This window comes from Peromyscus eremicus, chromosome 3 (assembly GCF_949786415.1).
Source record: "Peromyscus eremicus chromosome 3, PerEre_H2_v1, whole genome shotgun sequence".
In the NCBI taxonomy this organism is placed as follows: Eukaryota; Metazoa; Chordata; class Mammalia; order Rodentia; family Cricetidae; genus Peromyscus; species Peromyscus eremicus.
In genome coordinates, this window is record NC_081418.1 from 112,757,494 (window position 1) to 112,782,620 (window position 25,127).

At 43.1% G+C, this 25,127-nt stretch overlaps 1 protein-coding gene across 3 annotated transcripts in view; it reads left to right on the forward strand.

Moving 5' to 3' along the window:
• The first annotated feature begins 346 nt into the window (after positions 1–346).
• Ppp4r2 (protein phosphatase 4 regulatory subunit 2) overlaps positions 347–25,127 on the forward strand; it is a 44,735-nt gene continuing 19,954 nt past the window's right edge. For 2 of the 3 annotated variants that reach the window (XM_059258286.1, XM_059258287.1), the window contains exons 1-2: positions 347–447; positions 1,339–1,420. In XM_059258286.1, coding sequence (XP_059114269.1) covers positions 414–447; positions 1,339–1,420 — 116 coding nt within the window. In that variant the 5' untranslated portion in view covers positions 347–413. Of the gene's footprint in view, positions 448–832; positions 960–1,338; positions 1,421–25,127 lie in introns of those variants that run through there. The other variant, XM_059258288.1, reaches the window with a different exon arrangement.

Sequence of the window (25,127 nt, forward strand, 5' to 3'; positions counted from 1 at the left end):
CCCCCCCCCCCCGCTCCGCAGCGCACGCGCACTGGGCCGGGCGCGCTCTTGGGCGTGTGGGAGTACGCGCGCGCGCGCGGCGGGAGCGAGGACGGCCGGCGGGGGAAGGGGGGGCGGGGGGCGGGGAGGGTGCGCGAGGGAGCGTGCGCGCGCTGACGTGCCGGGCGCCATGTTGGAGGGCTGGTGGTAGCGGCTCGGGGAGGTGCTCGCTCTGTCGGTCTCGCTCCGTCTCTCGCTTCCCTCCCCCCCGGCCCGGCTCCCTCCGGGACCCTCCCCCTCCTCCCCGGTCGCCGGCGTGTGGCGGAGTGTGTGCGAGGGCGGGGGCGGGCGTCGGGGGGGAGGCGGGGGCGGGCGCCGCGGCCCCCGGGACGGCGGCCGAGGGAGGCGCCGGCGGCGAGGGACTCCGCGGCGCCATGGACGTCGAGAGGCTGCAGGAGGCGCTGAAAGGTGGGGGTCGCCGCGCTGCCGGCCGCGCGCGCTCGGGCGGGGGTCCCCCCCCCCCCCGCGCCGCCCCGCAGCCCCCCGCGCCGGGCTTTGTGTGGGCCGCGGGCGTGGGGGGAGGGGAGCGCCTGGCACCGGCGCGGCCTCGTCGTGCGGCGGCGGCGGCGGCGGCGAATGCCGATTCCGGTGCCGATGCCGATGCCGATGCCGCGGCCTCTGGGCCTGGGGAGTCCCCCCACCCCCCGCGCTCGCCCTCCCCACGCCGGTCCCGAGGCTTGGCGAGCAACAGGCTCGGGAACGCGCTGCTTCCCAAACTTGGAACCGCGGGGGTCCCGGCGTTCTGAGAACCCCGTTCTCGACACCCAGCCGCATTTGGGGCATTGGCGGCTGGGTGGGGGGGACTTGGGGGGGGGAGGTGGATTCATTCGGGTATACGCGACGGGGATCGGGGCTTGGATCGGACGCCGGGGCTCCCCTTGGGAAACTCTTGGGAAACACGATGAAGGATGGTTTGTGAGGTGGGGTGCCCCCTGTAGGAGAACTCGCGCTGTGGGTGGAAAAGGGTGGCGTGGAGGAACTCGGGGTGGCTGTGGGTATTTGGGTGAGAGGGTCATTTTCTCTCTGCTATCTCCCCCCCCCCCCCCGTTTGTTTTTCGGGACAGGGTTTCTCTGTGTACCCTTAGCTGTCCTGGAACTCACTCTGTAGCCTAGGCTGGCCTTGAACTCAGATCCGCCTGCCTCTGCCTCCTGAATGCTGGGATTAAAGGTGCGTGCCGCCTCGCCACGCCCAGCTGAGGCTGATTTTCTTAATTGTTTTCTAATGTAGAGCAAGACTTTGAATAAAGTTCGCTTGTTAGAGGACATACTGATAAACGTTCTTTTCTTTCCCTTATCTAGATTTTGAGAAGAGGGGGAAAAAGGAAGTTTGTCCGGTCCTGGATCAGTTTCTCTGTCATGTAGCCAAGACTGGAGAAACAATGTAAGTAGGAAGCATGGGTTCATGGTCACAGGCCTACCTATCTTCACAGTTGTTTAGGAAAGTGGAAAAAGAAGGTTTCAGAACACTCATATAATAGGTCTGTCAAAATTGGAGACCCTGGGGATGGGTGAGACTGCCCAACTGGTTAAGGTGCTTGCTGCCAGGCCTGAGGATGTGAATTTCATCTGGAAATTCCACCTAGGGAGTCCCACATAATGGAAGGAGAGAACTGACTCCCAAAAGTTGTCATTGGACTCATACACAAAAATAAGTAAGTAGAAAAATATAATTTAAAAAAATGGAGATGCCTTAAAGATCACAGTAAAGACTAGACTCCTTCCTGTGTGTTGCATAACAATTGTTAGAATTTATCAAAGTTTTCTGGATATCAGCTTTGGCACAAGGAGAACCTACCAGTTTGAAAGAACCGTAGAAAAGAATGTTTCATTATGGGTTCTTCATCATTGTAAACAGGTTTCTTCCCACAGTTTTGTGACTTTGATACTGATAGGGATTTGTTGTTGACATTTTTTGGTACTGCCCAGTGTCCAGCCTTTTGTTGTCAGACTAATCCATGTTGTTTAAAGTCTAACTTGGATTTGTTGTCTTGAGGACTTAAGAGATTATCTGACGCATTCCAGATGGTGAAGTTGTCACTGTCCTGACTTTCTGGGTTAGCTAACTTATTACATATGTCAACATCTTACTAGGCTCATTGCCAAATTTTGCCAATCCGAACCTATACTGTATTTTTCAAAAGGAAAAGTCTGGTTTATTCATGTGGTACAAGTTCTTTCACACTCTGGCTCAGTGACTTAGTGTAAGACAGCCTGTCTTTGTACACTAAGTCATGTAGGGTAGGGGGCAGAGAAAGGTTATTTAGGGTTTAGTGTTGGTGAGCTCTCTGCTTAGTTTTGAGTATAATATTCAGCAAGTGATTATATATCTTCTCTGTCATTATCTCATTCTGTAGCCCTGGCTGGATTTGAACTCAGTGATCCTTACTGGCTCTGCCTTCTAGGTGCTGGGATTAAAGTTTTGGGCAGCCAAGCCAGGCAGTTTTAATTTTTTTGAGATAGGATCACGCTCTAGCTCAGATGGCTCTGAATTATTAGGTAGCCCAGACTGACCTCAGACTCTAGGCAGACCTATCTCAGCCACCAAGTACTGGGATTGCAGATGTGAGCTGCTACCCTAGCTTTCCCCATTCTTGTTGTCATCATCATCATATTGTTATTATTATTACTATCTTCACTGGAGCTGGGACCTAGTACCTCATGTGCTAGACAAGAGCTCCACCACTGAGCTACATTCTCCGCTTCCTTAAAAATTTGAATTCCTGTTTCTTTAAGGTACCTACACTGGCTTTGAACTCAGGTTCATTCTGCTTTCATCTATGTAGTGCTGGGATTACATGCATGCCCCAACATGCTCTCTGTCTTTGTTAACAAGTGTTCATTTTTTACAAGATTTGTTTATGGCTGTGGTTTAGCTTTCTAATAAGTAGTTAGATTTTAGAAAGAAAATATATCTAAGTGTAGTACATAATTTAGTAGTTATATAAGCAGAACCTCTTCAGTAGTTTATTAAAATATACCCATCCAGGCAAGAAAGGTGGTGGCACACACTTTAATCCCAGGATTTGAGGGCAGGTGGATCTCCATGTTCAAGGCCAGCCTGGTCTAGAATGAATTCCAGGACAGTCAGGGCTACACAGAGAATCCCTGTCTTAAAAACTAAAACAGCTGGACATGGTGGTGCAGGCCTTTGATCCCAGTACTTGGGAGGCCAGCCTCTACAGGGCGAGTTTCAGGAACATCTAGAGCTGTTACAGAGAGAAACCCTGTCTTGAAAAAACAAAAGCAAAACTAAAACAAACAAACAAGAAGATGAAAATATATCCATCAACCTAATGTGACTAATATTTCTGTGCATGTCAATTTTAAGAATAGAATCCTTGCCAGACATGGCGGTGCATGCCATTAATCTCAGCAGAGGGTTAAAGGCAGAGACAGGTAGATCTCTATGAGCCTGGTCTGCATAATGAGTTCCAGGACAGCCAAAGCTACAGTGAGTCTCTTTCTCCAAAAACAAGAGAATCCTCTAGTGAAAAAAGTCATTTACTGGGCTGGAGAGATGGCTCTGTGGTTAAGATCACTGGCTGCTCTTCCAGAGGACCCAGATCTGATTTCTTGCATCCACTTGTAGGCTCAAAATTCTGTAACTCCAGTTCCAGGAGATCTGATGTCCTCTTCTGGCTTCCAAGGGCACAGTGCACGATCATGGTGCACATTTTTATGTGCAGGCATAACACCCCAAAAATGGATGCAGGTCGCTAGTTTTACTTATAAAGAAAAGCCTAAAAATGACTAGATGCCATCTTTCAAAAATAAGTGAGTCCCTGAAATATTCATTGCTTACATTGTCTCTCTTCCTTGAGCTGTTGACTGGGCTAAGCTGTTTCCTTATCAGAAGAAAAGCATTTTATTTCCTCAAGTTTTTTTTTTTTTTCCATACAAAATTATTTTAGCTGGGTGGTGGTGGTGGTGCACGCCTTTAATACCAGAATTTGGGAGGCTTAGGCAGGCAGATCTCTGAGTTCAAGGCCAGCATGGTCTACAGAGTGAGTTCCAGGACAGCCAAGTTATGCAGAGAAGAAACCCTGTTTCAGAACTAGAAGGAGGGGTGAAGGTTTATCTTCGACTGTGATGCTTATATACAAACTGCCTTAACTTTTTGATAAGCATATTGCTCTAGTTGAGAGATTCTAAAAGGTAACTTTAATGTTCTGTCTTACCCTGTCCTACTGGATCACCAGGTAGCCTGAGAATCAGTCAGATTTTGAATCTTCCACTTCCTACATTGTTTGGTTATTGTGTATTAGATGTTCTGTATTAAAATGATTGGTGCTTTTATATTCTTGATTACATTTGGTGAAGTTTGGATAATATTTCCTTTCAAATTAGATGTAACCTTTGCTTGCTTGCTTGTTTTCCACTTCTCCCTGGGGTAGAACCTGGGCCTTGCATCTGTTAGCCCCCTGCTCAGCCATTGAGTCATAACTGCAGAACCAGATAGAGATTACATTGTTTTCCTGGTGCTGGGGATCACATCCAGACTCTTCTGCGTGCTAGGCAGGTACTTCACCACTGAGCTCCATCTCCAGCCAAATACTGTGGAGCTTTTCAATGGGCTTTCTCCATAACAAAAATCTCTGGTTCTGGAGATGGAGTGATTGGATTAGTATATCCCGAAATTGTTTCATGGGTCTGTCAGTATACACTGGAAAAGGTGGAGATAATGCCAATGTTACTTCCACAAAAGAAGAACATTAAGTTTTAAATGTGTATGGGTGTTTTGCCTGCATATGTGTCTGTGCACTGTGTGAATGCCATGCCTACCAGGATCAGAAGACAGTGTGTGAAGTTACAGATGGTTGGGAGCTGCCTTGTGGTGTTTGGAAATGAATCCAGGTCCTCTGGAAGAGCAATAAGTACCCTTAACTGTTTGAAGCATCCAGCCCCAAGAATGTTACTTTTTACCCAATTTGTAGTGCTCACCCACCAACCCATTTTGAGACTTCATCTTGCTGTGTAACCATAGCTGTCTCCTCATGTGGAGTTGGTTTCTAGACAAGATCTCTTTTGTGCCACATTCAGGAGCTCAGTGTGAGCAACAAAGTGGTCCCTTCAGATCTTCCCTTTGCCCACTGGTAGGGTGGCCAAGAGCATGTCATTTTTAACTGCTACTCTCAAGTTGGGCTGCCATGGTTTCTGGTGGTGTTTTTTTTTTTTTTCCTGTTTTGTTTGTTTGTTTTTTGTTTTTGTTTTTGTTTATTTTTTGTGATCCTTAGTTTCGGGCCTTGATCTCTGTACCTTTACTTCCTCTTGACCAGGTAGGTCTCAGTGATCTACAACTGGTCAGCTTCTCCTCACCCTTTGGGGGTTTGTTGGGCTTTTTATTTTGTTTTCTAGTGTGTCTGACGGTGCTTTGAGAGATGAGCTAAAGCCAACAATTCCATTCTTTCTGATTTCCTTCTTTAGAGAAAAACTTAAATCCTTGCTAGACCAGTGCGGTGTGACAAAACTTCCTGGGGAGCGAACACACTTGTCTACTCATCCCAGATGGGGAGCCCACGGCAGACCAAAGTACAGAACTTGGTGAACTAATGAGTTTTATTGGGGTTATTTACAAGGATATAGATGGGTGAGGAATTATTTATAGGACAGAGTGACTCAAAGACAGCTGTCACCAAAGCCTACCCCAGCATGGGTGACAGCTCACAAAATGGGGTGAACCTGGAGCACCGCACAGCAGCAGCCTGCAGACAGGACAGCAGATGGAGTGCCCTTTGCTGGTGTTTCGGGGTCTGCACCTTCTCCAGGCAGTGGTCTGGCCTCAGAGTCGCCCTGGAAGCTTCTCTCTGAGTCTTCTGTGAAGCTCAGCTTTTCTTCCTCTGAGAGGTGACTCTGTGTTTGTTTACTCAGATAGAGAGGGGCCTAGTGAATCTGGTCAGCCTCAGGGAGTTCGGAAGGTGTTTACCTCCCCTTAGGAGCTAGCCTGCAGGATGGAATGTTTGGATTATGGAGGAAATTTACACAACAACTGGTTAAAACAAGGGTACTGATAACACCTCAAACTGAAAAATATACGTGAAAACTTAGTACACTGCCTGGTGCTAAAGAAAGAACAGCTGGCAGTAGGGTTTGGATGGGGGTGGGTGGGAGTTTGAGGTGGTCTAGCTGTTGTCCAGATTAGCCTGGAACTTGCTTTAGAGTTTAGGCTGGCTCCAGCTGGCAGTCCTGTCTGACCCTCTTTGTGTTTATATATTTGACACTTCAGGAAGGAAGGAAAGTTAGACAACTTAAAGGTAGTCACTATTCTTACATTATTACAAACTGTGAGGCTGTTTGGTCCTTCCTTAATTTTTTTCTTTTTCTTTTTTTCCCCCTTAATTTCCTTCCTTCCGTCCATCCATCCATCCGTCCGTCCGACCAGACAGGGTTTCTCTGTGTAGTTTTGGTGCCTGTCCTGGATCTCACTCTGTACATCAGGCTGGCCTCGAACTCACAGATCCACCTAGCTCTGCCTCTTGCGCCCGGCCCCTTAATTTTCTTAAGGTGGGGAATGTTTTGTCTGATGTAGTACTTGTGTCTAAAATGTCCACTGTATCCTGCTTTTGTGAATTTTGTCCCTCCCCCTTTAATCTATTAGTAATTAATGTTGAGGCATATTGATTTTTCAGTCTTTTTTTTTTTTTTTTTTTTTTTTTGGTTTTTCGAGACAGGGTTTCTCTGTGTAGCTTTGCGCCTTTCCTGGGACTCACTTGGTAGCCCAGGTTGGCCTCGAACTCACAGAGATCCGCCTGGCTCTGCCTCCCGAGTGCTGGGATTAAAGGCGTGCGCCACCACCAGTCTTTTTTTTTTTTTTTTTTGAAACACACATTTATTATTTGTGTGTGTGTGGGTACAAGTGTGGAAGTGAGAGGACACCTTGCAAGAGTCAGTTTATCTCGTTCACCCTGTGGTCCCAGAATCAAGCTCAGGTCAGGTGGTGTGCCATCTTCCCAGCCCCAGTTTTTGTTTTGTTTGTTTTTTATGGAGGAAACTACAGATTAAAGGCTTTGTGTTTCCCCCTTCCTCAGATCTAACTACTGTTGATTTCCCAGTTAATTTTAAGAGTATAGCATGTGAGACTTGGTCTGTTGTATGAGCTGTACTTTTATAAGTTAACTTCATTGTCTGTACCTATAAACCGTAAAGTACATACTGCTTTTGTGTTACTTGTGTGAGCTTTGGGAGCACTCCTGTGCACACACATGTGGATGCCAGAATTGGAAGCTCACTTTTTTGGCTAAGCCAGGTTGATTGGAGCTTTTAGGATCTCTGTCTCCACCCTGTAATGCTGGGGTTACAAGCTTGCAAAGCCACACCCTGCTTTTTATGTGGAAGCTGAGAATTGAGACTTAGGTCCCTTAAGCACTCTTAGCTTCAGAACTACCACCGTAGGTGCCTTCCCAACTGCCTCCCCCTCCCCACCCCACAAGGTTTTCTTATTAGCATATATTACTTAATACAAAATAGGTTTCAGTATGAGGTTTTTTGTTTGTTTTTAGGTAGGGTTTCTTTGTGTAGCCCTGGCTGTCCTGGAACTTATGTAGACCCGGTTAGTCTTGAACTCAGAGAGCCGCCCGCCTTTACAGTGCTCAGATTAAAGGCACATGCTACCACCTCCGCCTGGCAAATTTTTTTTTTTTTATTTTTTATTTTTTTGGTAAAATCTTGCTCTGTCTCTGTAGCTCAGGCTGCCCTTAGACTTGTGATCCTCCTGCTTTAGTCTCCTTAGTACTGAAATTGCAGATGTGCATACAGCTGGCTTACATGGGAATTTTTGCTTTGGGTTGTTAACTGTCTCCCACCAAACCCCAGGAGAGACAGATTGCATGAACATATTTTGTGTAAGACATCAAATATTTCCCATGCATACCCTGCTTTAGTCTTTGTGACTGTTCTCTGTGAAGAATATGTTCTGTTTATTAAAATGGGGCAAGACTTATAAAGCTTAAGAGTGTACAGATGGTAAGCGATGCAGTTATGCTTGGGCATGGTCAGTACCCAGGCCCTGTTAGAACTCATTCCTTTAGACCCTGCTTGTGCTGTGTTCACTTGTGTGACATCCTCCCTCTCCACTGCAGCAATCTTATTTAACACCACTATTAGAATTCAAAGTTTAGGTTTTGGGGTATGGGCTTCCATTATCATCATTACTTAGGTGGTGGTTGTTTAACGAAGCTGACCTTATGTACCTGCACAGCTCTCCTTTCCTCGTGGTACAGCACATGTCCTTGTGGATGAGAGAGGTGTTAGAAAGGCTGTGTATGGTGATGCATGAACACTGCTTGGAGGCACTTAGTAAAAGACAGTAAGATAGATGTTAGTTTTGAAGGGACCTGCAAACCTGAGAGTGTTCCCTCTCTGACCCTGGATTAGGCACAGGCCATACCCAAACACCTGTTTTCACAGGGAGATTCTTTATTAAGCAGGGAAGACAAAGTGTCTGATTTCTGACCCAGGCAGAAAAACAGTAGCAAATGACCTTGCAGGTGTAATTTTTAAGAGGAAAAAAAGGAGAGGTCTGTGTTAGAATCGGGGAGGATGCAGTGGTAAATTTTGATGGGGCATGTTAAAGGGGACTTTTGATTGCTGGACTTTTTGGTAGCTGGACCTCTGTAGTCAGTCTCAGGAGGAGGAAGTGGCCAAAGGGAATGGATCTTGTGGCTATCTTTAAGAATGTGATATAGGAAGAGGGAATGGGGGAAGGGCAAGACCTGCCAGAGCTATGGTTGCCATGCTAGGGCCTGCTAGAGCCCTTTCAATTTTAGTTTGTAGTTCATAAACCTGGCCTTGTCTTTATTATGTGAAGAGGGCATGTATTGTAGAAGTATTTGAAATTTGAGGGATAGGAGACATTTTACTGACACTTGATTCCATGACTGTTCTAGTTCATATTACTGTTGTCTTTCCTGTCTTCAAAGATTTTGATATTTTTTAGTCTTTGCCCCTGTTCATTTAGTAGATTCATAACTACCTTGTTGCTTGGCTTTCTTGTATTTTCTGTGGTCTGTGGACTTGCTGTCCTAGTCACTGTAGGAAATCACTGGCACAGCCCAAGTTTGGCAACTTTAAAAACATTGTTGATGGGGTTGGAGAGATGGTTCAGGGGTTAAGAACACTTAGTTTTGCAGAGGACTTGTGTTTGTGTCCCAGGAGGCAGTGGCTCAAATTGTCTATGTAACTCCAGTTCCAGAGGAGCTGACATCCTCTTCTGACCTCTGTGGGCAATGACTGCATGCACATGGTGCACAGGCATACATGCAGACCAAACACTCATACTGCCAGGCAGTGGTGATGCATGCCTTTAACCCAGAATTCAGGAGGCAGAGGCAGGTGGATCTCTGAGTTCGAGGCCAGCCAGGGCTACATACAGAGAAACCCTATCTGGAAAAACCAAACCCAAACAAAGTCAACAAAACAAAGACCGCTTATACTGATAAAATAAATCTTTTTTTTTTTTTTTAAAAATTTAAAAATGGGGCCAGGTAAGAGGCAGAGGCAGGTGGATCTCTGTGAGTTCGAGGCCAGCCTGGTCTACAGAGTGAGATCCAGGACAGGCACCAAAACTACATAGAGAAACCCTGTCTCGAAAAACCAAGAAAAAAAAAAAGTGTATGCTGACAATATTTTCCGTTTTTCTTCGTGGGGTAACTTAAGTTTGTCGTTTAAGACTGTTCAAAAGACTCTCTATAAACAGGCCTGCACCACTTAATGGGGATACTTTCTGAGAACCTTGTTGAGAGTTGCTATTGCAAACATAGCAGATTGCAGTCAGTGAGTGGGTTTTCTTGGTGTCTGAGGCTACAGCTGGTACCATACAGTTTGCTGTTACACAGTCAACTTTGCTTTAGCTAGATATTCTTTAGCAATAAAATGTATGTAGATCAGTGAGTCATATGGTTTTTTGTTTTTTTTTTTCTAGACAGGGTTTCTCTGTGTAGCTTTGGTGCCTCTCCTGGATCTCACTCTGTAGACCAGGCTGGCCTTGAACTCACAGAGATCCGCCTGGCTCTGCCTCCCAAGTGCTGGGATTAAAGGCGTGCGTCACCATTGCCTGGCCAGTCACATGTTCTTATCAAGTATTATGCATCGTAGTAACCCATATAAGTTGGACTGTTCTAATATACGCAGTGCAATGGGTTGTTGGGAAATTCACAAGGACCATCTCGTGTTGTTAAAGCAAATTATTTTGATGGCATGACTGTGTCATCATATTAGGCAATAAAGTTTTTCATTTCTGTTGTATTCTCTTAGTGCTCTGTGGATGACCAAAATACAGCTATGTAGTGTATGACCGAATATTTTATATGCAAAATTTTTCATGATTTCATGTCTTTCTCCATAGATATTTCCATGTTTCAAATATGCATTGATAGTTTGTTTTTACTCACACTTTTGTAGCTGAGTGAGCAGAACTTGACTTGCTCTTTAGTATGGCACACAGAGAGCTAGGTTAAAAGATAAAAGGAAAAGCTTTTCCTTTAATTACACACACAAAAAAAACTCATTTTATGTGCATGCTAGTACAGATAGATAGGGGGAGGGGTTGGGATGGGTGTTGGTCTTCAGTATCGATAGATAGATATCTTCTGAGTGCTGATATTAAAAGTGTGTGCCATCACACTTGGCCACCTTGACTTTGAGACAAGTTCTCACTGGGACCCTGGACTCACCAATTAAGTTAGGTTGCTGACTACAAACCCTAGGAATCCTCTGTCTTCAGCTATCCAACACTGAGATTACAGGTACACATCACCATGTCTAGATCTTTCTCCAGACCCAAGACAGTACTCTTAACTTTAGAAAATATGTAAGCCGGGCGGCAGTGGCCCCAGTGCTCGGGAGGTAGAGCGAGATCCAGGACAGGCACCAAAACTACACAGAAAAACAGTCTCGAACCCCCGCCCCCCCCCCACCCCCCAAGGGAAAAAAAATATGTGAACCTTGTCTATGTATGTGTAAGTATTTGGGGGTAAGTTTGTCTTGTTTACTTTTTAGTTTTTGTATGTCCAGAATCTGTCAGTTTAGCTGTCACCTAGATCTTAGATTGTCGAAGAAAACGGTGATCTTGCCTTTTAAAATCTTTTTTGCTGTTCTATTCTGCATTATGAATATTATGTTAAAAACAGATCTCATGCCTGCTGTGGGATATTCTGTATGCTGTGAATGGGTTGTTTTGATTGGTTGATAAATAAAAAGCTGATTGGCCAGTAGCCAGGCAGGAAGTATAGGCGGGATAAGCAGACGAGAATTCTGGGATGAGGAAGACAGAGTCAGGAGACGCCAGCCAACTGCCCAAGGAGAAACATGTAATGGGACGCAAGTAAAGCCACGGAACATGTGATGATACATAGATTAATAGTTATGGGCTAATTTAAGATATAAGAGCTAGCTAGCAAAAGGCTTGAGCCATGGCCATGCAGTTTTAATTACTATAATCTTCTGTGTGTTTACTTGCGGGACTGGTGGGTGAGAGATTTGTCCGACCACTGGCATGCTGGGACACAGAAAATCTGACTACACATGCCAAGCTTGGTTGTCTGATCATATCATCTGTCTCTCTGTCTCGGTGTGTGTGTTTAGTTTTATATTTTGGAGTCAGGGTCTCTAGTTCTGGCTGGCCTGGAACTCAGAGATCTTCTTACCTATGTTTAACATGTGCTGCTGGGGTTAAAGACATGCACTGCCTTGCTTAATATTTTTTAAAATTTTTATTGGACATGGTTCTCTTAGCCCGCAAAGAGCTTGAATTTTTTGCCCTTATTTGCACCTGTAGTCTCTCTTCAGCTTCCAGATACTGGGATTATAGGCCTGTGCAACCACATCTAGCTTGCTTTATTTATATATGTATTTATTTGGGACTAGGACTTGTTTTGTAGTCCCAGCATTCTTCATACTTGTTATGTTTCTGTCAGGCTGGCTTGGAACTTGTGATACTTTTGTTGCTGTCTCTCAAATGCTGGGGTTATAGGCATACACTGTCAATCTACCTGGGATCATGCATTTTGTATCATTGGTCCTTCAAAGTAGTAGACTTAACTATTTTCACTTGGCCTGCTTAGTGAGAAGCTCTTTTCTCCCAGTTTTTTTTAGACTGAGAAGTCTAAGATGAGGGTATTTGTTGGGGTGTTCTCTGTTATGTGGGTTGGTCGAAGAAAGGTTACTCCAAGATGAAATTTTAAGGCCTATGTGGCAGCAGGAAGATCCAGCCTCTGATGAACTGAACTGGACTGAATTTCAAACCGCTGGACAAAGGCATATTTATTGATTGTTACACAAAGTTTTTTTTGGGGGGGTAAAATATTTCCTCATACCAAGGTCCCTAATCTAATCTAAGCTCTATGTCTCTCTAAAGGAAAGATTCACATGCCCACATGACTTTAGCCCTTCATTGTGTGCCTCTTGCAGTACATAATACTCCTAGAGCTTAAGGTGTGCCAGAATCATCTTGTGACCAAAGTCATGCAAAGGCCTAAGACTCCCCCTCAGAAAAACAATTCTACAAATCACAGAAAACAATGTTTTCCACAATGATTCTTTAGGTGTAGAAAACAACTATTCACTCTTAATGTTTACCCCAGATACAGTGAGTGACTGCTAAATTCCTACAACAGGTATCATTAAGGTCCTGTGGTGGTGAAACTTGGTTGTCTGCCTTGTCAATATTTCATCACACTTCAGAGAATGTCAGCTTCTCTTGTCTCTAGGCACTAACCTAATCATGAAGGTTCTCTGCAGATGACCTCGTGTAGCCATAATTACCTGTGAAAGGTACCATCTCTCTAAGTCATTGCATTGAAGTTTGAGGGTTTCAAATTATGAATAGTGTAAGATCAAATTGAGTTGATGCTTGGCCAGATTTGGGCAATAAGTGAATCTCAAGTTTACTCATTAAATTGAAGTATGGGTGTGTCTTAGGGTTTTTATTGCTGTGAAGAGACACTTATGACCACAGCAACTCTTATAAAGGAAAACATTTAATTAAGGTGGCAAAGGTTCAGTCCATTGTCATCATGGTGAGGAGCCTGGCGGCATGCAGGCAGACATGGTGCTAGCCACATCTTGCAGGCAACAGGAAAGATCTGTCACACTGAGCCAAGCTTGAGCAAAAGAGACCTACCCCCCACAGTGACACACTTCCTCCAACAAAGCCATACTTACTCCAGCAAAGCCACACTTTCCTGATAGTGCCACTCCTTATGAGCTTATGGAGGCCAATTACATTCAAACTATCACATTGTGCAGTGTTGAAGATGGCATTCTTGCAAGTGTATGTTGAGTTGTGGAAACATTGTTGCTGTTCCTTCAGCTGTGCTTAAAGATAGAAGGGCCCTGCATTTATTCAGTACATCCTGTGTGGCTAGTTAGGTATTTGGACAGCCTGTATACAACATTTGTAGTATTTGTAAAGAATTAAATTTCACTTACTCTTTTGCTCACAACCTTTATCAGTATTTTACTGTCCCAGGTATACTACATTTTGAAAATTAGGCCTTAGAGGAAACTTTTATAAATTGATTTTTCTGTTTACGTGAGATGCTTTGTACCCCTTTATTTTCCTGCCTCAGCCTCTCAAGCAACTGGAATAGTGGATATGTGCCACTGGGCCTGACTAAAAATGTAGTTCTTTAAGAAATGTTTTAAGTAGTCCTTTAAATGAGTCCAAGACCTGTTGGGTCCAGAATGAGGTTGACAAATGACTGCATTTTTACTTAAAAATGATATGGTTTTTTGCTATGCATTTCTTATATTTTGGTTGTGAGCCTAGCCTTTAACGGCTGAGCCATCTCTCCAGCCCATTGCTATGCATTTCTAATTAAAAGGATGTAGTTCTTTTCATGTATATAGGGAGGGGTGTTTGTGTGGGTGTGTGTATGCATGCAGGCACATACATCCTTATGCTGTATATTTTTCTCCACCTTGAAGCAGAGTCTCTTTGTCACTGCAAATACCAGGTAGGTTGGTCCTCAAGCTTGTGTTGAAAGTACCCAAGTACCTTAGGGGACTGGGGAGATGCTCAGTGAGTAAAGTAAGTTTCAGTGTCATGTTGTCTGTACTAGCTTTTTTAACATGTGACATAGAGCAGGAACATGTAAAATTGAAATCAGCTTTATTTACCTTTATAAAAAATTTTCCTGTGTTTATAAATATGTGAGTTATTTTTAAGATTTCGACATAATTATAAACTTAACCTGTCTAATGGCTTAATTCTGTACTCTCTTTGCTAGGTAGACATTATAAAAAAAACTAAATATATGTTTTTTTGTCAATTTTTTAAAAAGATTTATCAGTGTTCTGCCTGCATGTATGCCTGCAAGCCAAAAGGGGGCACCAGATCTCATTATAGATCATTATAGGTTGTGAGCCACCATGTGGTTGCTGGAAATTGAACTTAGGACCTCTTGAAGAGCAGCCAAAGTCATTGTGGAAAACAGTGATTGTTTTCTGTGATTTGTAGAATTGTTTTTCTGAGGGGGAGTTACAGCCTTTGCATGACTTTGGTCATGACTTTGGTCATAACCTCTGAGTCATCTCTCTAGCCCTTTGTTCCCACATTTCAAAGGTTTATTTTAATCATTTTATTGTGTATGGGGGGTTCAGTATGTATGCATCAGTGTGTTGCCAGCACAGGCCAGAGGAACAGAACTCTCCTCTGCCACAGCAAGTCCTCTTAACACCTGAACCATCGTTTCAGCCCCCTCTCCTGCATTTTAATGTATAAACGAAGCCTTTGGAACTTCAGTTTCCCTCTCTGTCCCTTCCCCTCCCCTGTTGGGGATAGAATCTTAAAGTTAGACATAGTACTCTCATACCAAGCTGTCCAACATTTTTTTCTTTATAATGGAGTATATTATATTTCATACCTAGATTTAATAGTCTTAACTGTTTGAAGTTTACGAGAAGCATGTATTTAAATGTATTGATTGATGGCTCTAGAGCTTAAAAGAGCATTCACTCTTTTTTATTAAGTCTTTTTCTTTTTAATACTTTTTTAAACTTTATTTTATGTGCATTGATGTGAGAGTGTCAGATCCCCTGGAACTGGAGTTACAGACAGTTGTGAGCTGCCATGTGGGCGCTGGGAATTGAGCCCGGGTCCTCTGGAAGAACAGCCATTGCTCTTAACCGCTGAACCATCTCTCCAGCCTGAGCATTCACTCTTAAAGGATATTTATTTATTGTGTGTGCCATGAGCTGGATCCTGGAAACGTGACTGGGGTGACTAGGAAAATGAACTAGGACAGTCACACAGACAAGCATACCTGAAGGCCAGCTGGTATCAGGTGGGGAGGAGTGCCCTGATGGGGATGCTACTGAAGCCCTGCTGGGCTGGGCAGTTCAGCTAATCTCAGTAGTCTGAATATACTGCTTTTAGCCAAAGGCCAAAGGCTTTGACATTTCTGTGAGCCTGATTTGGGGAAAGCCTTGCCCTGGCCATGCCTATGTCAACAATACATATTCTCTTAGGACTTCATCTCACGTGTGTGCCACACATGTGCATGTGCCTCACAGAAGACAGCTTGCAGGAGTTGGTTTCACCATGTATGTAGGTCTTGGGGATTGAGCTCAGGTTATCAGACTTGTAGGGTGAGTGCCTTTGCTGCTGAGCCATCTCCCTAGCCTTAAATTATTCCTTAAGTGTGAAAAAGTTTTACATTTTAACGGATAGTTGATATAGTTTAACATTCCTTGTCCAAAATAGAAGTTTTCTGGACTTTACTAGTTCAGCTTCCTTAATCTGAAAATCCAAACCCCAAAATGCTCTGACATCTGAAGCTTTGAGCCCTGAAAGGAAAGCTAAGTTTTTCAGATTTTAAGTCATTTTTTTTTATGTTTATTTAGGGATGTTCAAAATGTGTGTACTGTTTTGGGTTAGTAGGATTTATGGGGAAAATCGTCTTAATTTGCGACTAGTTGAAGATTGTGCTATATTAAAGCCCAGATTCTCTGCTGAGGTGAGCCTTCAAGTATTGGGTAATCTGCAAGGGTGGATGTTTAAATGGCTCTTTGGGGAGTGTTCTCAAAGACTTGAGTTAATGTACTAGTGCTCTAACATTTAAACTATACAAAATAAAAATTTAAATTATAATGAGAAATTCAGAAGAGACTACTTTACCTCTCATTTCTGTTTAAAATATGCATTCTAGATATTCTAAAAGGATATTTGGGTTTTAGGAAGTATAGTTAAGTATAAGGTCCTTTGCATAACTGTTGATTCATTTAAATCCAAAAGGAAACAAGAAAAGAAAAAGATACATTTTTGGGAAAGATGTTGTTAGCAACCCTGTCAGGCTTTGGGTAGGAGGATAAGGTACCTGTGGAAGACTAAGCCACTGTAGTTGGTGGAACTGTTCCTTGGGCTGCTGCCAAAAGGCTCCTTAGTTAGGCATCAATGCTTTCCCCTCCAGTTTCTTCTCTGTTCTACGTTTCTGAGGGAGAGTATATGACTGATCCACTTGGATTAATCCACTTTTTGTGGGGAGACCTGGTGGGCGCCATCCCACCGAAAGAAAATAGAAACAGTTGGGGAGGCCCATCCCGCTATTTAAGTCTTTCTAGAAGAGTAGTGAGTGCAAATGAGTTGGGGAGCTAGCTCCTTTGTACATACACTGTAGCCAGCAAGCAGTGAGGTCTACTCAGTTACCAAGTAAACTCCAGTAGTTGGTTGCAATTACAGCTCTGTTGTAGTGGGAAGAGCAGCTCCTCCTTGGATCCAGATACATTTAGTACCTCAATCTGCAGAAATCTTTGAGTTGGTATTATGTACTTAATAATGGGATCAATCCACAGAGTCTATTTAATGATCAAAGGAATTTATTTGGGGGTAAACTCACAACCACGGAAGATTTATTGTAGGGTCTGGGAAAGCTTAACTATGTCCCATGCTGAATGGCTTGGTCCAAGATCTCAGCATCTAGAACCACAAGGTAGCCAAGAAGACGGCCAGCATCCCAGGTCTTTTTTTTTTTTTTTTTAATTTTTCGAGACAGGGTTTCTCTGTGTAGCTTTGCGCCTTTCCTGGAACTCACTCGGTAGCCCAGGCTGGCCTCGAACTCACAGAGATCCGCCTGGCTCTGCCTTCCGAGTGCTGGGATTAAAGGCGTGTGCCACCACCGCCCGCTGCGTCCCAGGTCTTAAGGGTCCCTGGTTGCCACGTCCCCCAGAGGCCTGTACCTCAAGGTCATAAGCAGGTGTAACAGCTACAGCTGCCTCAATAGGGGCGGGCTTCAGGGCGTGGCTCAAACAGCCACTGTTGCACCTTAATGTTTTCATGACAAGGATGTTGCCTCCTAAAAAAAAGAAATGTATTATTCTCCCTCTCATCTCCTTTGTAGACAAGGTTTCACTATGTAGCTCTGGCTATTCTGGAACTCACTATGTAGACCAAGCTGGCCTGGAACTCACAGAGATCCGCCTGCCCCTCTCTCTCTCTCAGTCTTCCAAGCACTGAGACTAAAGATGTATGCCACTAAGCTGGACTAAGAAATAAGAAAGGTCATTTCTCATGATATATGTCTTAGCATCAAGGTATCTGATGCTTTAACAGAAATACAAAGTGTTTTAGTAAGTAAATTAGGTCAAGTGCCTAGGAAGGGATCAGCAGTTTTTACTGGTTATACAAGGAGGTGAAGGAGATGGGGAGGTGGGGTCTATAGTGATCAAAGGAAGTCAGGAAATACAAGACTCCTGGTTGATGTGGGGGTCAGAAACTGTAGCTCTGATGTGGAATTTTTAAATGGAGAAAGATGAGAAATGGTTACTTCAGGATTTTGTGCAAGAGAGAGAAACCATAGCTTTGCTCTTGGGAAATCTAGCATACTTTAGGAGTACTAGGAAAATTCTCAGGAAACTACTGTAAATTTGAGGAAATGAGACTTGCAGTAGGGGAAATAAGATTCTCAGAGAATTTGGGGTTTTCCATCAGGGAACATTTGTACACCATTCTCATTGTCTTTGGATTTCAGCACGGGCTTTTTAAAAAAAATGGTTTCCTGAAGTACAGTTTAATTTATTCTCTTTGGACATCATGTTGAAAATCCTCATGTGCCTCCACTGTTGAATTAGGCCCTGTGAAGTTTGAGAGCCTGTGAGCGTATGTCTGATTAAGTTGTGGCCCTCTGTTTTCCTGCTTACTTAATTCCTTAGTTCTCTAGTAGATAATGCTCCCTTGTGCCGGTGACTTCATGTTCCTCCATTATGGGCACCCATCTTTAAAGACATTCTAAGGCCTTCTGGAAAACCTCCATTCCCATGTTAGATGTGCTTGTGATACTTGATGACTTCCTTAGTCATGTGTTAAATTTGTTTTGCTGATACTTCTGGTGTGAGCTCCATGGAGTTAGCTGGACCCTTTGGCCTGTTCTGCAGTCACATGGTAATATAATGCATACTTCGTGTTTTGTTTTGATATTCTACTCCTGTACTTAAACAGTAGTGGGGGTATGCAGCATTTCACAGACTAGGGAGGGGTTGGAGTGGGATGACAAAGGGCTGGAAGAGGTGACAGAACCAGATTCATCTCCCCCTGTGGGTCATTTTGGACCTCTTGAAAACTTTGGTCTTTACTCTTAGTGAAACTCAGGTTTGAAGCAGAGAGATAATGTTAGACTGCCAGTGGAATTGTTCTGTGGATGGTTGTGCTGAAACCTTTCAGGTATTGTAAGGGAGAGGTGGGTGTTGTTTATTCTTTTGTTCCTTCATTGGAACTGAGGATTGAACCCAGCACTCAGGCACCGCTCCACCATTAAGTTATACTTGTAGCTCCATGCAGGCATAGCTTTAATTCAGGGTAAGGAATAGTTGTGCTTTGGAATAAGTAGTACTTTGTTTTGAGACAGGATTTCACTGTATGGCCTGGAACTTGCTATGTAGACTAGGCTAGCCTTCAACAGGCAAAGCCTGTCCTGAGTGCTGGTCTTAAAGGTGAGTACTACCATACCCAGCTTTTTGTTTTATTTTTGAAACAGGATTTCACTCTAGGCCTAGTTGCCCTTGAACTCACAGAAATCCTCCTTGCCTTCCTAGAGCTGGGATTAAAGGTGTGCACTATCACGCCTGGCCCCAGCTATTCTTTATATATTTTAAAGTTATAATAAGGTTTTTTTTTGTTTTGTTTTGTTTTTTTTTGACTGGAAGATGTGGGGGAAAGGAGTCAGTAGTGATTCAGGAATTTCATTACATGGAGAAGAAGATGGTTCAGGCAGGGACTATTGATGGGAAAAATCGGTTCAGTATTGGATACTGTTGGCAAAGTGTAAACATGAACTACATGGTTGAACAGATGAATTTTAAGAAATTAGATCCAGTTGACATACAGAGGTGTAAAAGTGACACTGGGTGAAACCACTAGCTCTACATAGAGAACAGGTAGGTTGAGCTCTTGAGTTGCCACATTGGGCAGCTGAAAATGAACAATGGTAACCTTGCAGAAGGCTCCTGGGAGAGCAGGGAAGTTGAAGTGTGGGAGTTAACCACTGGATACAGCAACATGGAAGTCACTGGTGATCTTGATAGGGACAAATTAGTTTTAGTGATAGAGCTGAAAGCCTGACTGAGAGATATCACTAGGAATTTTACTGTATAGGACAGTGAAGACATGAACTAGGAACTAGGGGAGGAGGAGTAAAGAAAAATGGTGAAGATGGGAAAAACACTGGGTGGGGGTAATCTACCAGAAAGATGTATATGTAGGTAATAAGAGGGAAGGTTGCTCATTATTGTATGTAGGGTGAGCATGAGCACATAGATTGTTCATCAGGAGATATATATGAGAAAGTAGCTGGGCATTCCCTACCTATACTTCAGTTTTAGAAAAGAAATAGGAAGTGAGGTCATTGAATGTGGCAGTATGCTTTTCCCTCACCAAGTACTATAGCAGGGATCTTCTTAAAAGTTCTTATTAATAAAATCAAACCCGGAGCCAGGTATTGGGGTGAATGCTGGAAGATCAGAGAAGCAGGACAGGCCACAGCTAACCTCACCTCGCCAGTTCCTCAGCTGATCCTGTTTCCTCAGGCTGGAAGCCTCTGAGTCCTCATCCAGAATGAATCTCAGCTGAACTGCTTCTCGAAAGCCTGAAAGCTTAGCCAGCCAAAAGCTTCTAGTTCCTGGTCTTCACGCCGTATATACCTTTCTGCTATCTGCCATCACTCCCTGGGATTAAAGGCGTGAGTCACCATGCTTGGCTGTTTCCAATGTGGCCTTGGACTCACAGAGATCCCAGATGGATTTCTGCCTCTGGAATGCTAGCTAGGACTAAAGGCGTGAGTGCCAACATTTTCTAGCCTAAGTATCTAGTGACTTTTCTGTTCTCTGACCCCAGATAAGTTTATTAGGGTACACAATATTTTGGGGAACACAATACCACCACAAAGTACTGTAATAATAAATCTCACTAGACTTTGAGAAAGCTAAGTGATAACATTTTTTCCCCTTATTTTCTATACTGGTTTGCCAGTTGACATATTTTCTTTAAAGAAATAGAAATGAGTTGGAAAGTAATACTGAGAATTTTCTTCTCTTTAATAAGAGAGATTACTTAGAGTGCTTCTGAAAGTATTTCTAGGGTAGAGACTTCTTGAAGTTAGTTACCTGTTAATGTGACAGTACATATTCAACTCTACACATTTTTGTTAACTGACACATTTTCCTGTTACTAATGCCATCCTGAGATGTTACCCATATCCCTAGGTTCTTACATTTCTTTCTATATTATTTTTGAAGATTTACTTTATGTGTATGAGTGTTTTGCCTATATATGTATATGTGTACACCACATGCATACCTGGTGCTTCTGGAGTCAGAAGAGGCCCTTGGAGGTCAGAAGAAAACATCAAATTTCCTGGAACTGGATTTACATATGATTGTCAGCAGAAGTGTGAGTGCTGTAAACTTAATGCCCGCCCTCTGCAAGAATAGCAAGTGTCAGTAGTCTGATAGCCAAAGAAGGGAGCGTATATGTCTCTTTAGAACAGTGGTTCTCAAACCTTGCCAATGCTGTAACCCTTTGATACACTTCCTCATGTCATGGTGACCCCCAATCATAAAATTACTTTTGTTGCTACTTCATAACTAATTTGCTACTGTTACGAATCATAAGGTAAGTGTCTGTGTTTTCCTATGCTCTAAGGTGACGTCTGTGAAAGGGCCATTGGACACCCAAAGGGGTTGTGACCCACAGATTGAGAACCACTGCCTTAGAGTATATTCATTCCTGCAAAACAGGCCAAGTACATCTCCTCACTTTGTTTTAACACCTCAATTTTGAAGTGAAACATGCCACTGTCTGATACAAATGTAAACAGAATGCAAGTAGGAGCCATGGTTAGACCACTTTTAGATAGTGTCCGGTGCACAGACTGCTTCTGCATCATCCCTTGGCTTTTGTGACCTTTGGAAGGGCTGGCCCAAGTAGCCCCATTGTAGATGTTTGAGACAGGACTCCCTCTGCTAGGATTATAGGCAAGGGCCTCCATGCCCAGGGATGAAGGGGCATTTTTAAAATTTAAATTGTGGGGGTGATGGACATATGTGTAACAGTGCCCATGGAGGTCAGAGGATAACTTGCAAGGGTTTGTTTCTCCTACAATGTAGGATTCGGGGATTGAACTCAGGTCATCAGTTTTGGCAGCAAGCTCCTTCTCTGTTGAGCCTCTTGCTAGCTGAAAAAGAACCGTTCTTTTTTTTTAATTTAATTTAATTTTTTTTCTATTATCAGATTGATACAGTACAAATTCTTATCCTAATAGCGAAATGTTTCACTGAAGCTTGCCCAGTGATTGAGTAAAACCAAAACTTATTATAAGCCACAGTCATCCTGGGGTCCACCCTGCTATGTAGCCTCCCTGGATCTGTGGGTTGCAGTCTGATTGTTCTTTGCTTTATATCTAGTATCCACTTATGAGTGAGTACATACCATGTTTGTCCTTCCGGGTTTGGGTTACCTCACTCAGGATGGTATTATTTAGTTCCATCCATTTTCCTGCAAATTTCATGATGTCATTGTTTTTCTCTGCTGAGTAGTACTCCATTATATATATGTACCACATTTTCTTAATCCATTCTTCAGTTGACGGGCATCTAGGTTGTTTCCAGGTTCTGGCTATTATGGTTAATGCTGCTATGAACATAGTTGAGCATGTATGTACCTTTGTGGTGTGATTGAGCATTCCTTGGATATATGGCTGGGTCTTGAGGTAGATCGATTCCCAATTTCCTGAGAAACCTCCATACTGATTTCCATAGTGGTTGTACAAGTTTGCACTCCCACCAGCAGTGGAGGAGTGTTCCCTTTGCTTTGCATCCTCTCCAACATAGACTATCATTAGTGTTTTTTTGATCATAGCTATTCTGACAGGTGTAAGGTGGTATCTCAGAGTCGTTTTGATTTGCATTTCTCTGATGATTAAGGATGTTGTTTAGTATTTTGATGTCTAGTTTCTTGAGTTCTTTATATACTTTGGAGATCAGTCCTCTGTCAGATGTGGGGTTGGTGAAGATCTTTTCCCATTCTGTAGGCTGTCTTTTTGTCTTACTGACCATGTCTTTTGCCCTATAAAAGCTGAAAGAACCATTCTTGATTGTTTATTCCAAATTGATTACCTGTAGATTTTTAATTTTACCATGTTATAAAGATAGGAAACTTCATACCTTACAACTAAGTTGACAATTCTTAGAATGAAAGATCTCCCTCTTTATAATTTTGATTTATTTGTGATCTTCATTTTCTAGATACTATGCCATCCTTTCTTGGTTTTATTTGATTTCATGGAGTGAGGGAAGGCTGGACAGCAAACTGGTTAATTTTGCTTTTATTGTTTGAAGATGTGTTGCTATCACTGTCCTACTTGATGGATAGTTTTGGCATATAGTTGAAAAATCCTCATCTCTTCAGATTTTGAGGTGTCTTCCTATTGCTCTTCTGACACTGACTTGAGGTCCTCTGTGTTTCATCAATGAAATATTGTAGGGTTTTCTCTTTGGTTCCAAGATTATGCACTTTCTCTATCATGCTTTGATACAGGTCTTGTCAATTCTTATGTGCTACTTTCAGTTACCCTTGTGAGCTCTTTGAATTTGCAAACTGATAGTCATCCCTTGGTGTCTTCAGGGTATGGATATAGGAACCCTGCTGATACCAAGTCATGCTCGAGTTCCTTAATATTTATTAGGTTCAACCTACAGACAGCTTTTCATGTGCTGCTTGTCTTGGTGACCTCGTTGTTACTGTGATAATACCCTGACAGGAGCAGCTGAAAGGAGAAGGGATTTATTTGGGGTTACAATTTCATAGTGACACAGCCTATGGTATTGTCAGGGGCACAGCTAGCAGGAAGACTAACCTGAGTGTTTACCCTTCCAGAGGTTACAATGGTAGAGTATTCTTAAGCAAACTTTATGTCTCATTGTGAGATTTCTGTTAGAGGTTCTGGGTTTCCTAGTTTCATTTTTTTTAATTGTAGTCCTCGCAGAAGGGATTAGGGTTGTAGTGGTTCTTAACTGGTGGCAGTTCATTTAGCAATGTCTGAGGGGTACTTTTGTTGATTGTTACTTCTGAGGAGTGGCCATTGTTCCTGGCATACATGGATAGTGGTTGGCCATGCTGCAGAAAACTTAAAGCACATAGGGTAGTTTGCCACAAGACAGGATTTTGTGGTCCTCAATGCCAGCATTGCTGAGTATGGGAAATTCCCTTTGTTGACTTTTTTTTTTTTTTCCTCTTGTACTGCTAGCTTTATCCTTTTAAGGTCCAGCTTATTCCAACTTTGTCCTGGAGCCCTCCTGTCAACAGTTCTAAACCTACATTGATCCTCCTGTAGGTTTTGTGTATTAGCACAAAAATCTCCATAATAAATTTTCTATTTAATACGAAGTCTTTTGAAACTAATTTTGTTGATTGTGGGTCTTCCTGTTCCTTGAGAAAATTTATGTTGAGACAGGCGGATCTGGAACTGGGTTCAAGAGGTCCTTCAGCTGTAGCCTCTTGAGTAGCTGGGATCCACAGTCTGACACTACTTGCTCTTCCTCAAGACCTTTTAACTGCTCTTGACCTTGATGTTGTGGGTTGTTATGCTGACCTTGAATTTCTGACCTCCTGTCTCTATCTCCCAACTGCTGAGAATACAGTCTTACATCACCATGGCCAATTTATGCATGCCCAATTTATACTGTGCTAGAGATCAAGCCCAGGGCACACCATCTATGCTCGGTGAGCATTTTACCAACTGAGTTATATCTCCAGCCCCAGATTTAAAACACAGAACAAAGCAAAACTGAATTTCTGATAATACTGTTAGTATGATTTGGTGCTGCTGCTAGATTGCTGCTAGGTCGTCATCATTTCCATCCAGCATTGCTTTCTGGGTTGTTGGCACAGTGAAGATAGAGCCAATAGCACAGTGAAGTTGCCTGATTCCTGATTCAAGCCTGATCTCTTGAATCACAGTTGGAAACTGCTCTCCTAGTTTATAGGACTGCTAGACAGTCATATATAGCAAATTAATACTCTGTTTTCTGTAATTGTGTTTAGTAAATGTACATGAAAGTGCTCTCTGCACAAAAAATAGGTGACATCCCTAACTTTTGTATCTCCTAGAATTGAGACTGTTCAGGTATCACCTTCACACTTTTTCTTACATTAATGGTAAAATGTGAAGAAAGGATTAAGAGGTCTAGTACTATTCCTGGGGAGACATGAACAAACCTTTACTCACTAAGGACTACAGACTAAAGTAAGGATATCACCAAAGTCCAACTTAGTGAGCACTGGCTCATTTTATATTTACTGGTTTCAGTCAATGTTCTGTTGCTGTGAAGAGACATCATGACCACAGCAACTCTTACAAGGAAAGCATTTAATTGGGGCTTGCTTACATTTTAGGCAGTGGTCCACAACCTTCCTAATGCTGTGCTCCTCATGTTGTAGTGACCCCAGCCATAAATTATTTTGTTGCTATTTTATAACTGTAATTTTGCTCCTGTTATGAATTGTAATGTAATTAATTTCTCGGATGGTCTTAGGCTACCCCTATGAAAGTGTCATTTGACACCCCAAGGGGTTGCGACCCACAGGTTGAAAACTACTGGTTTAAAGG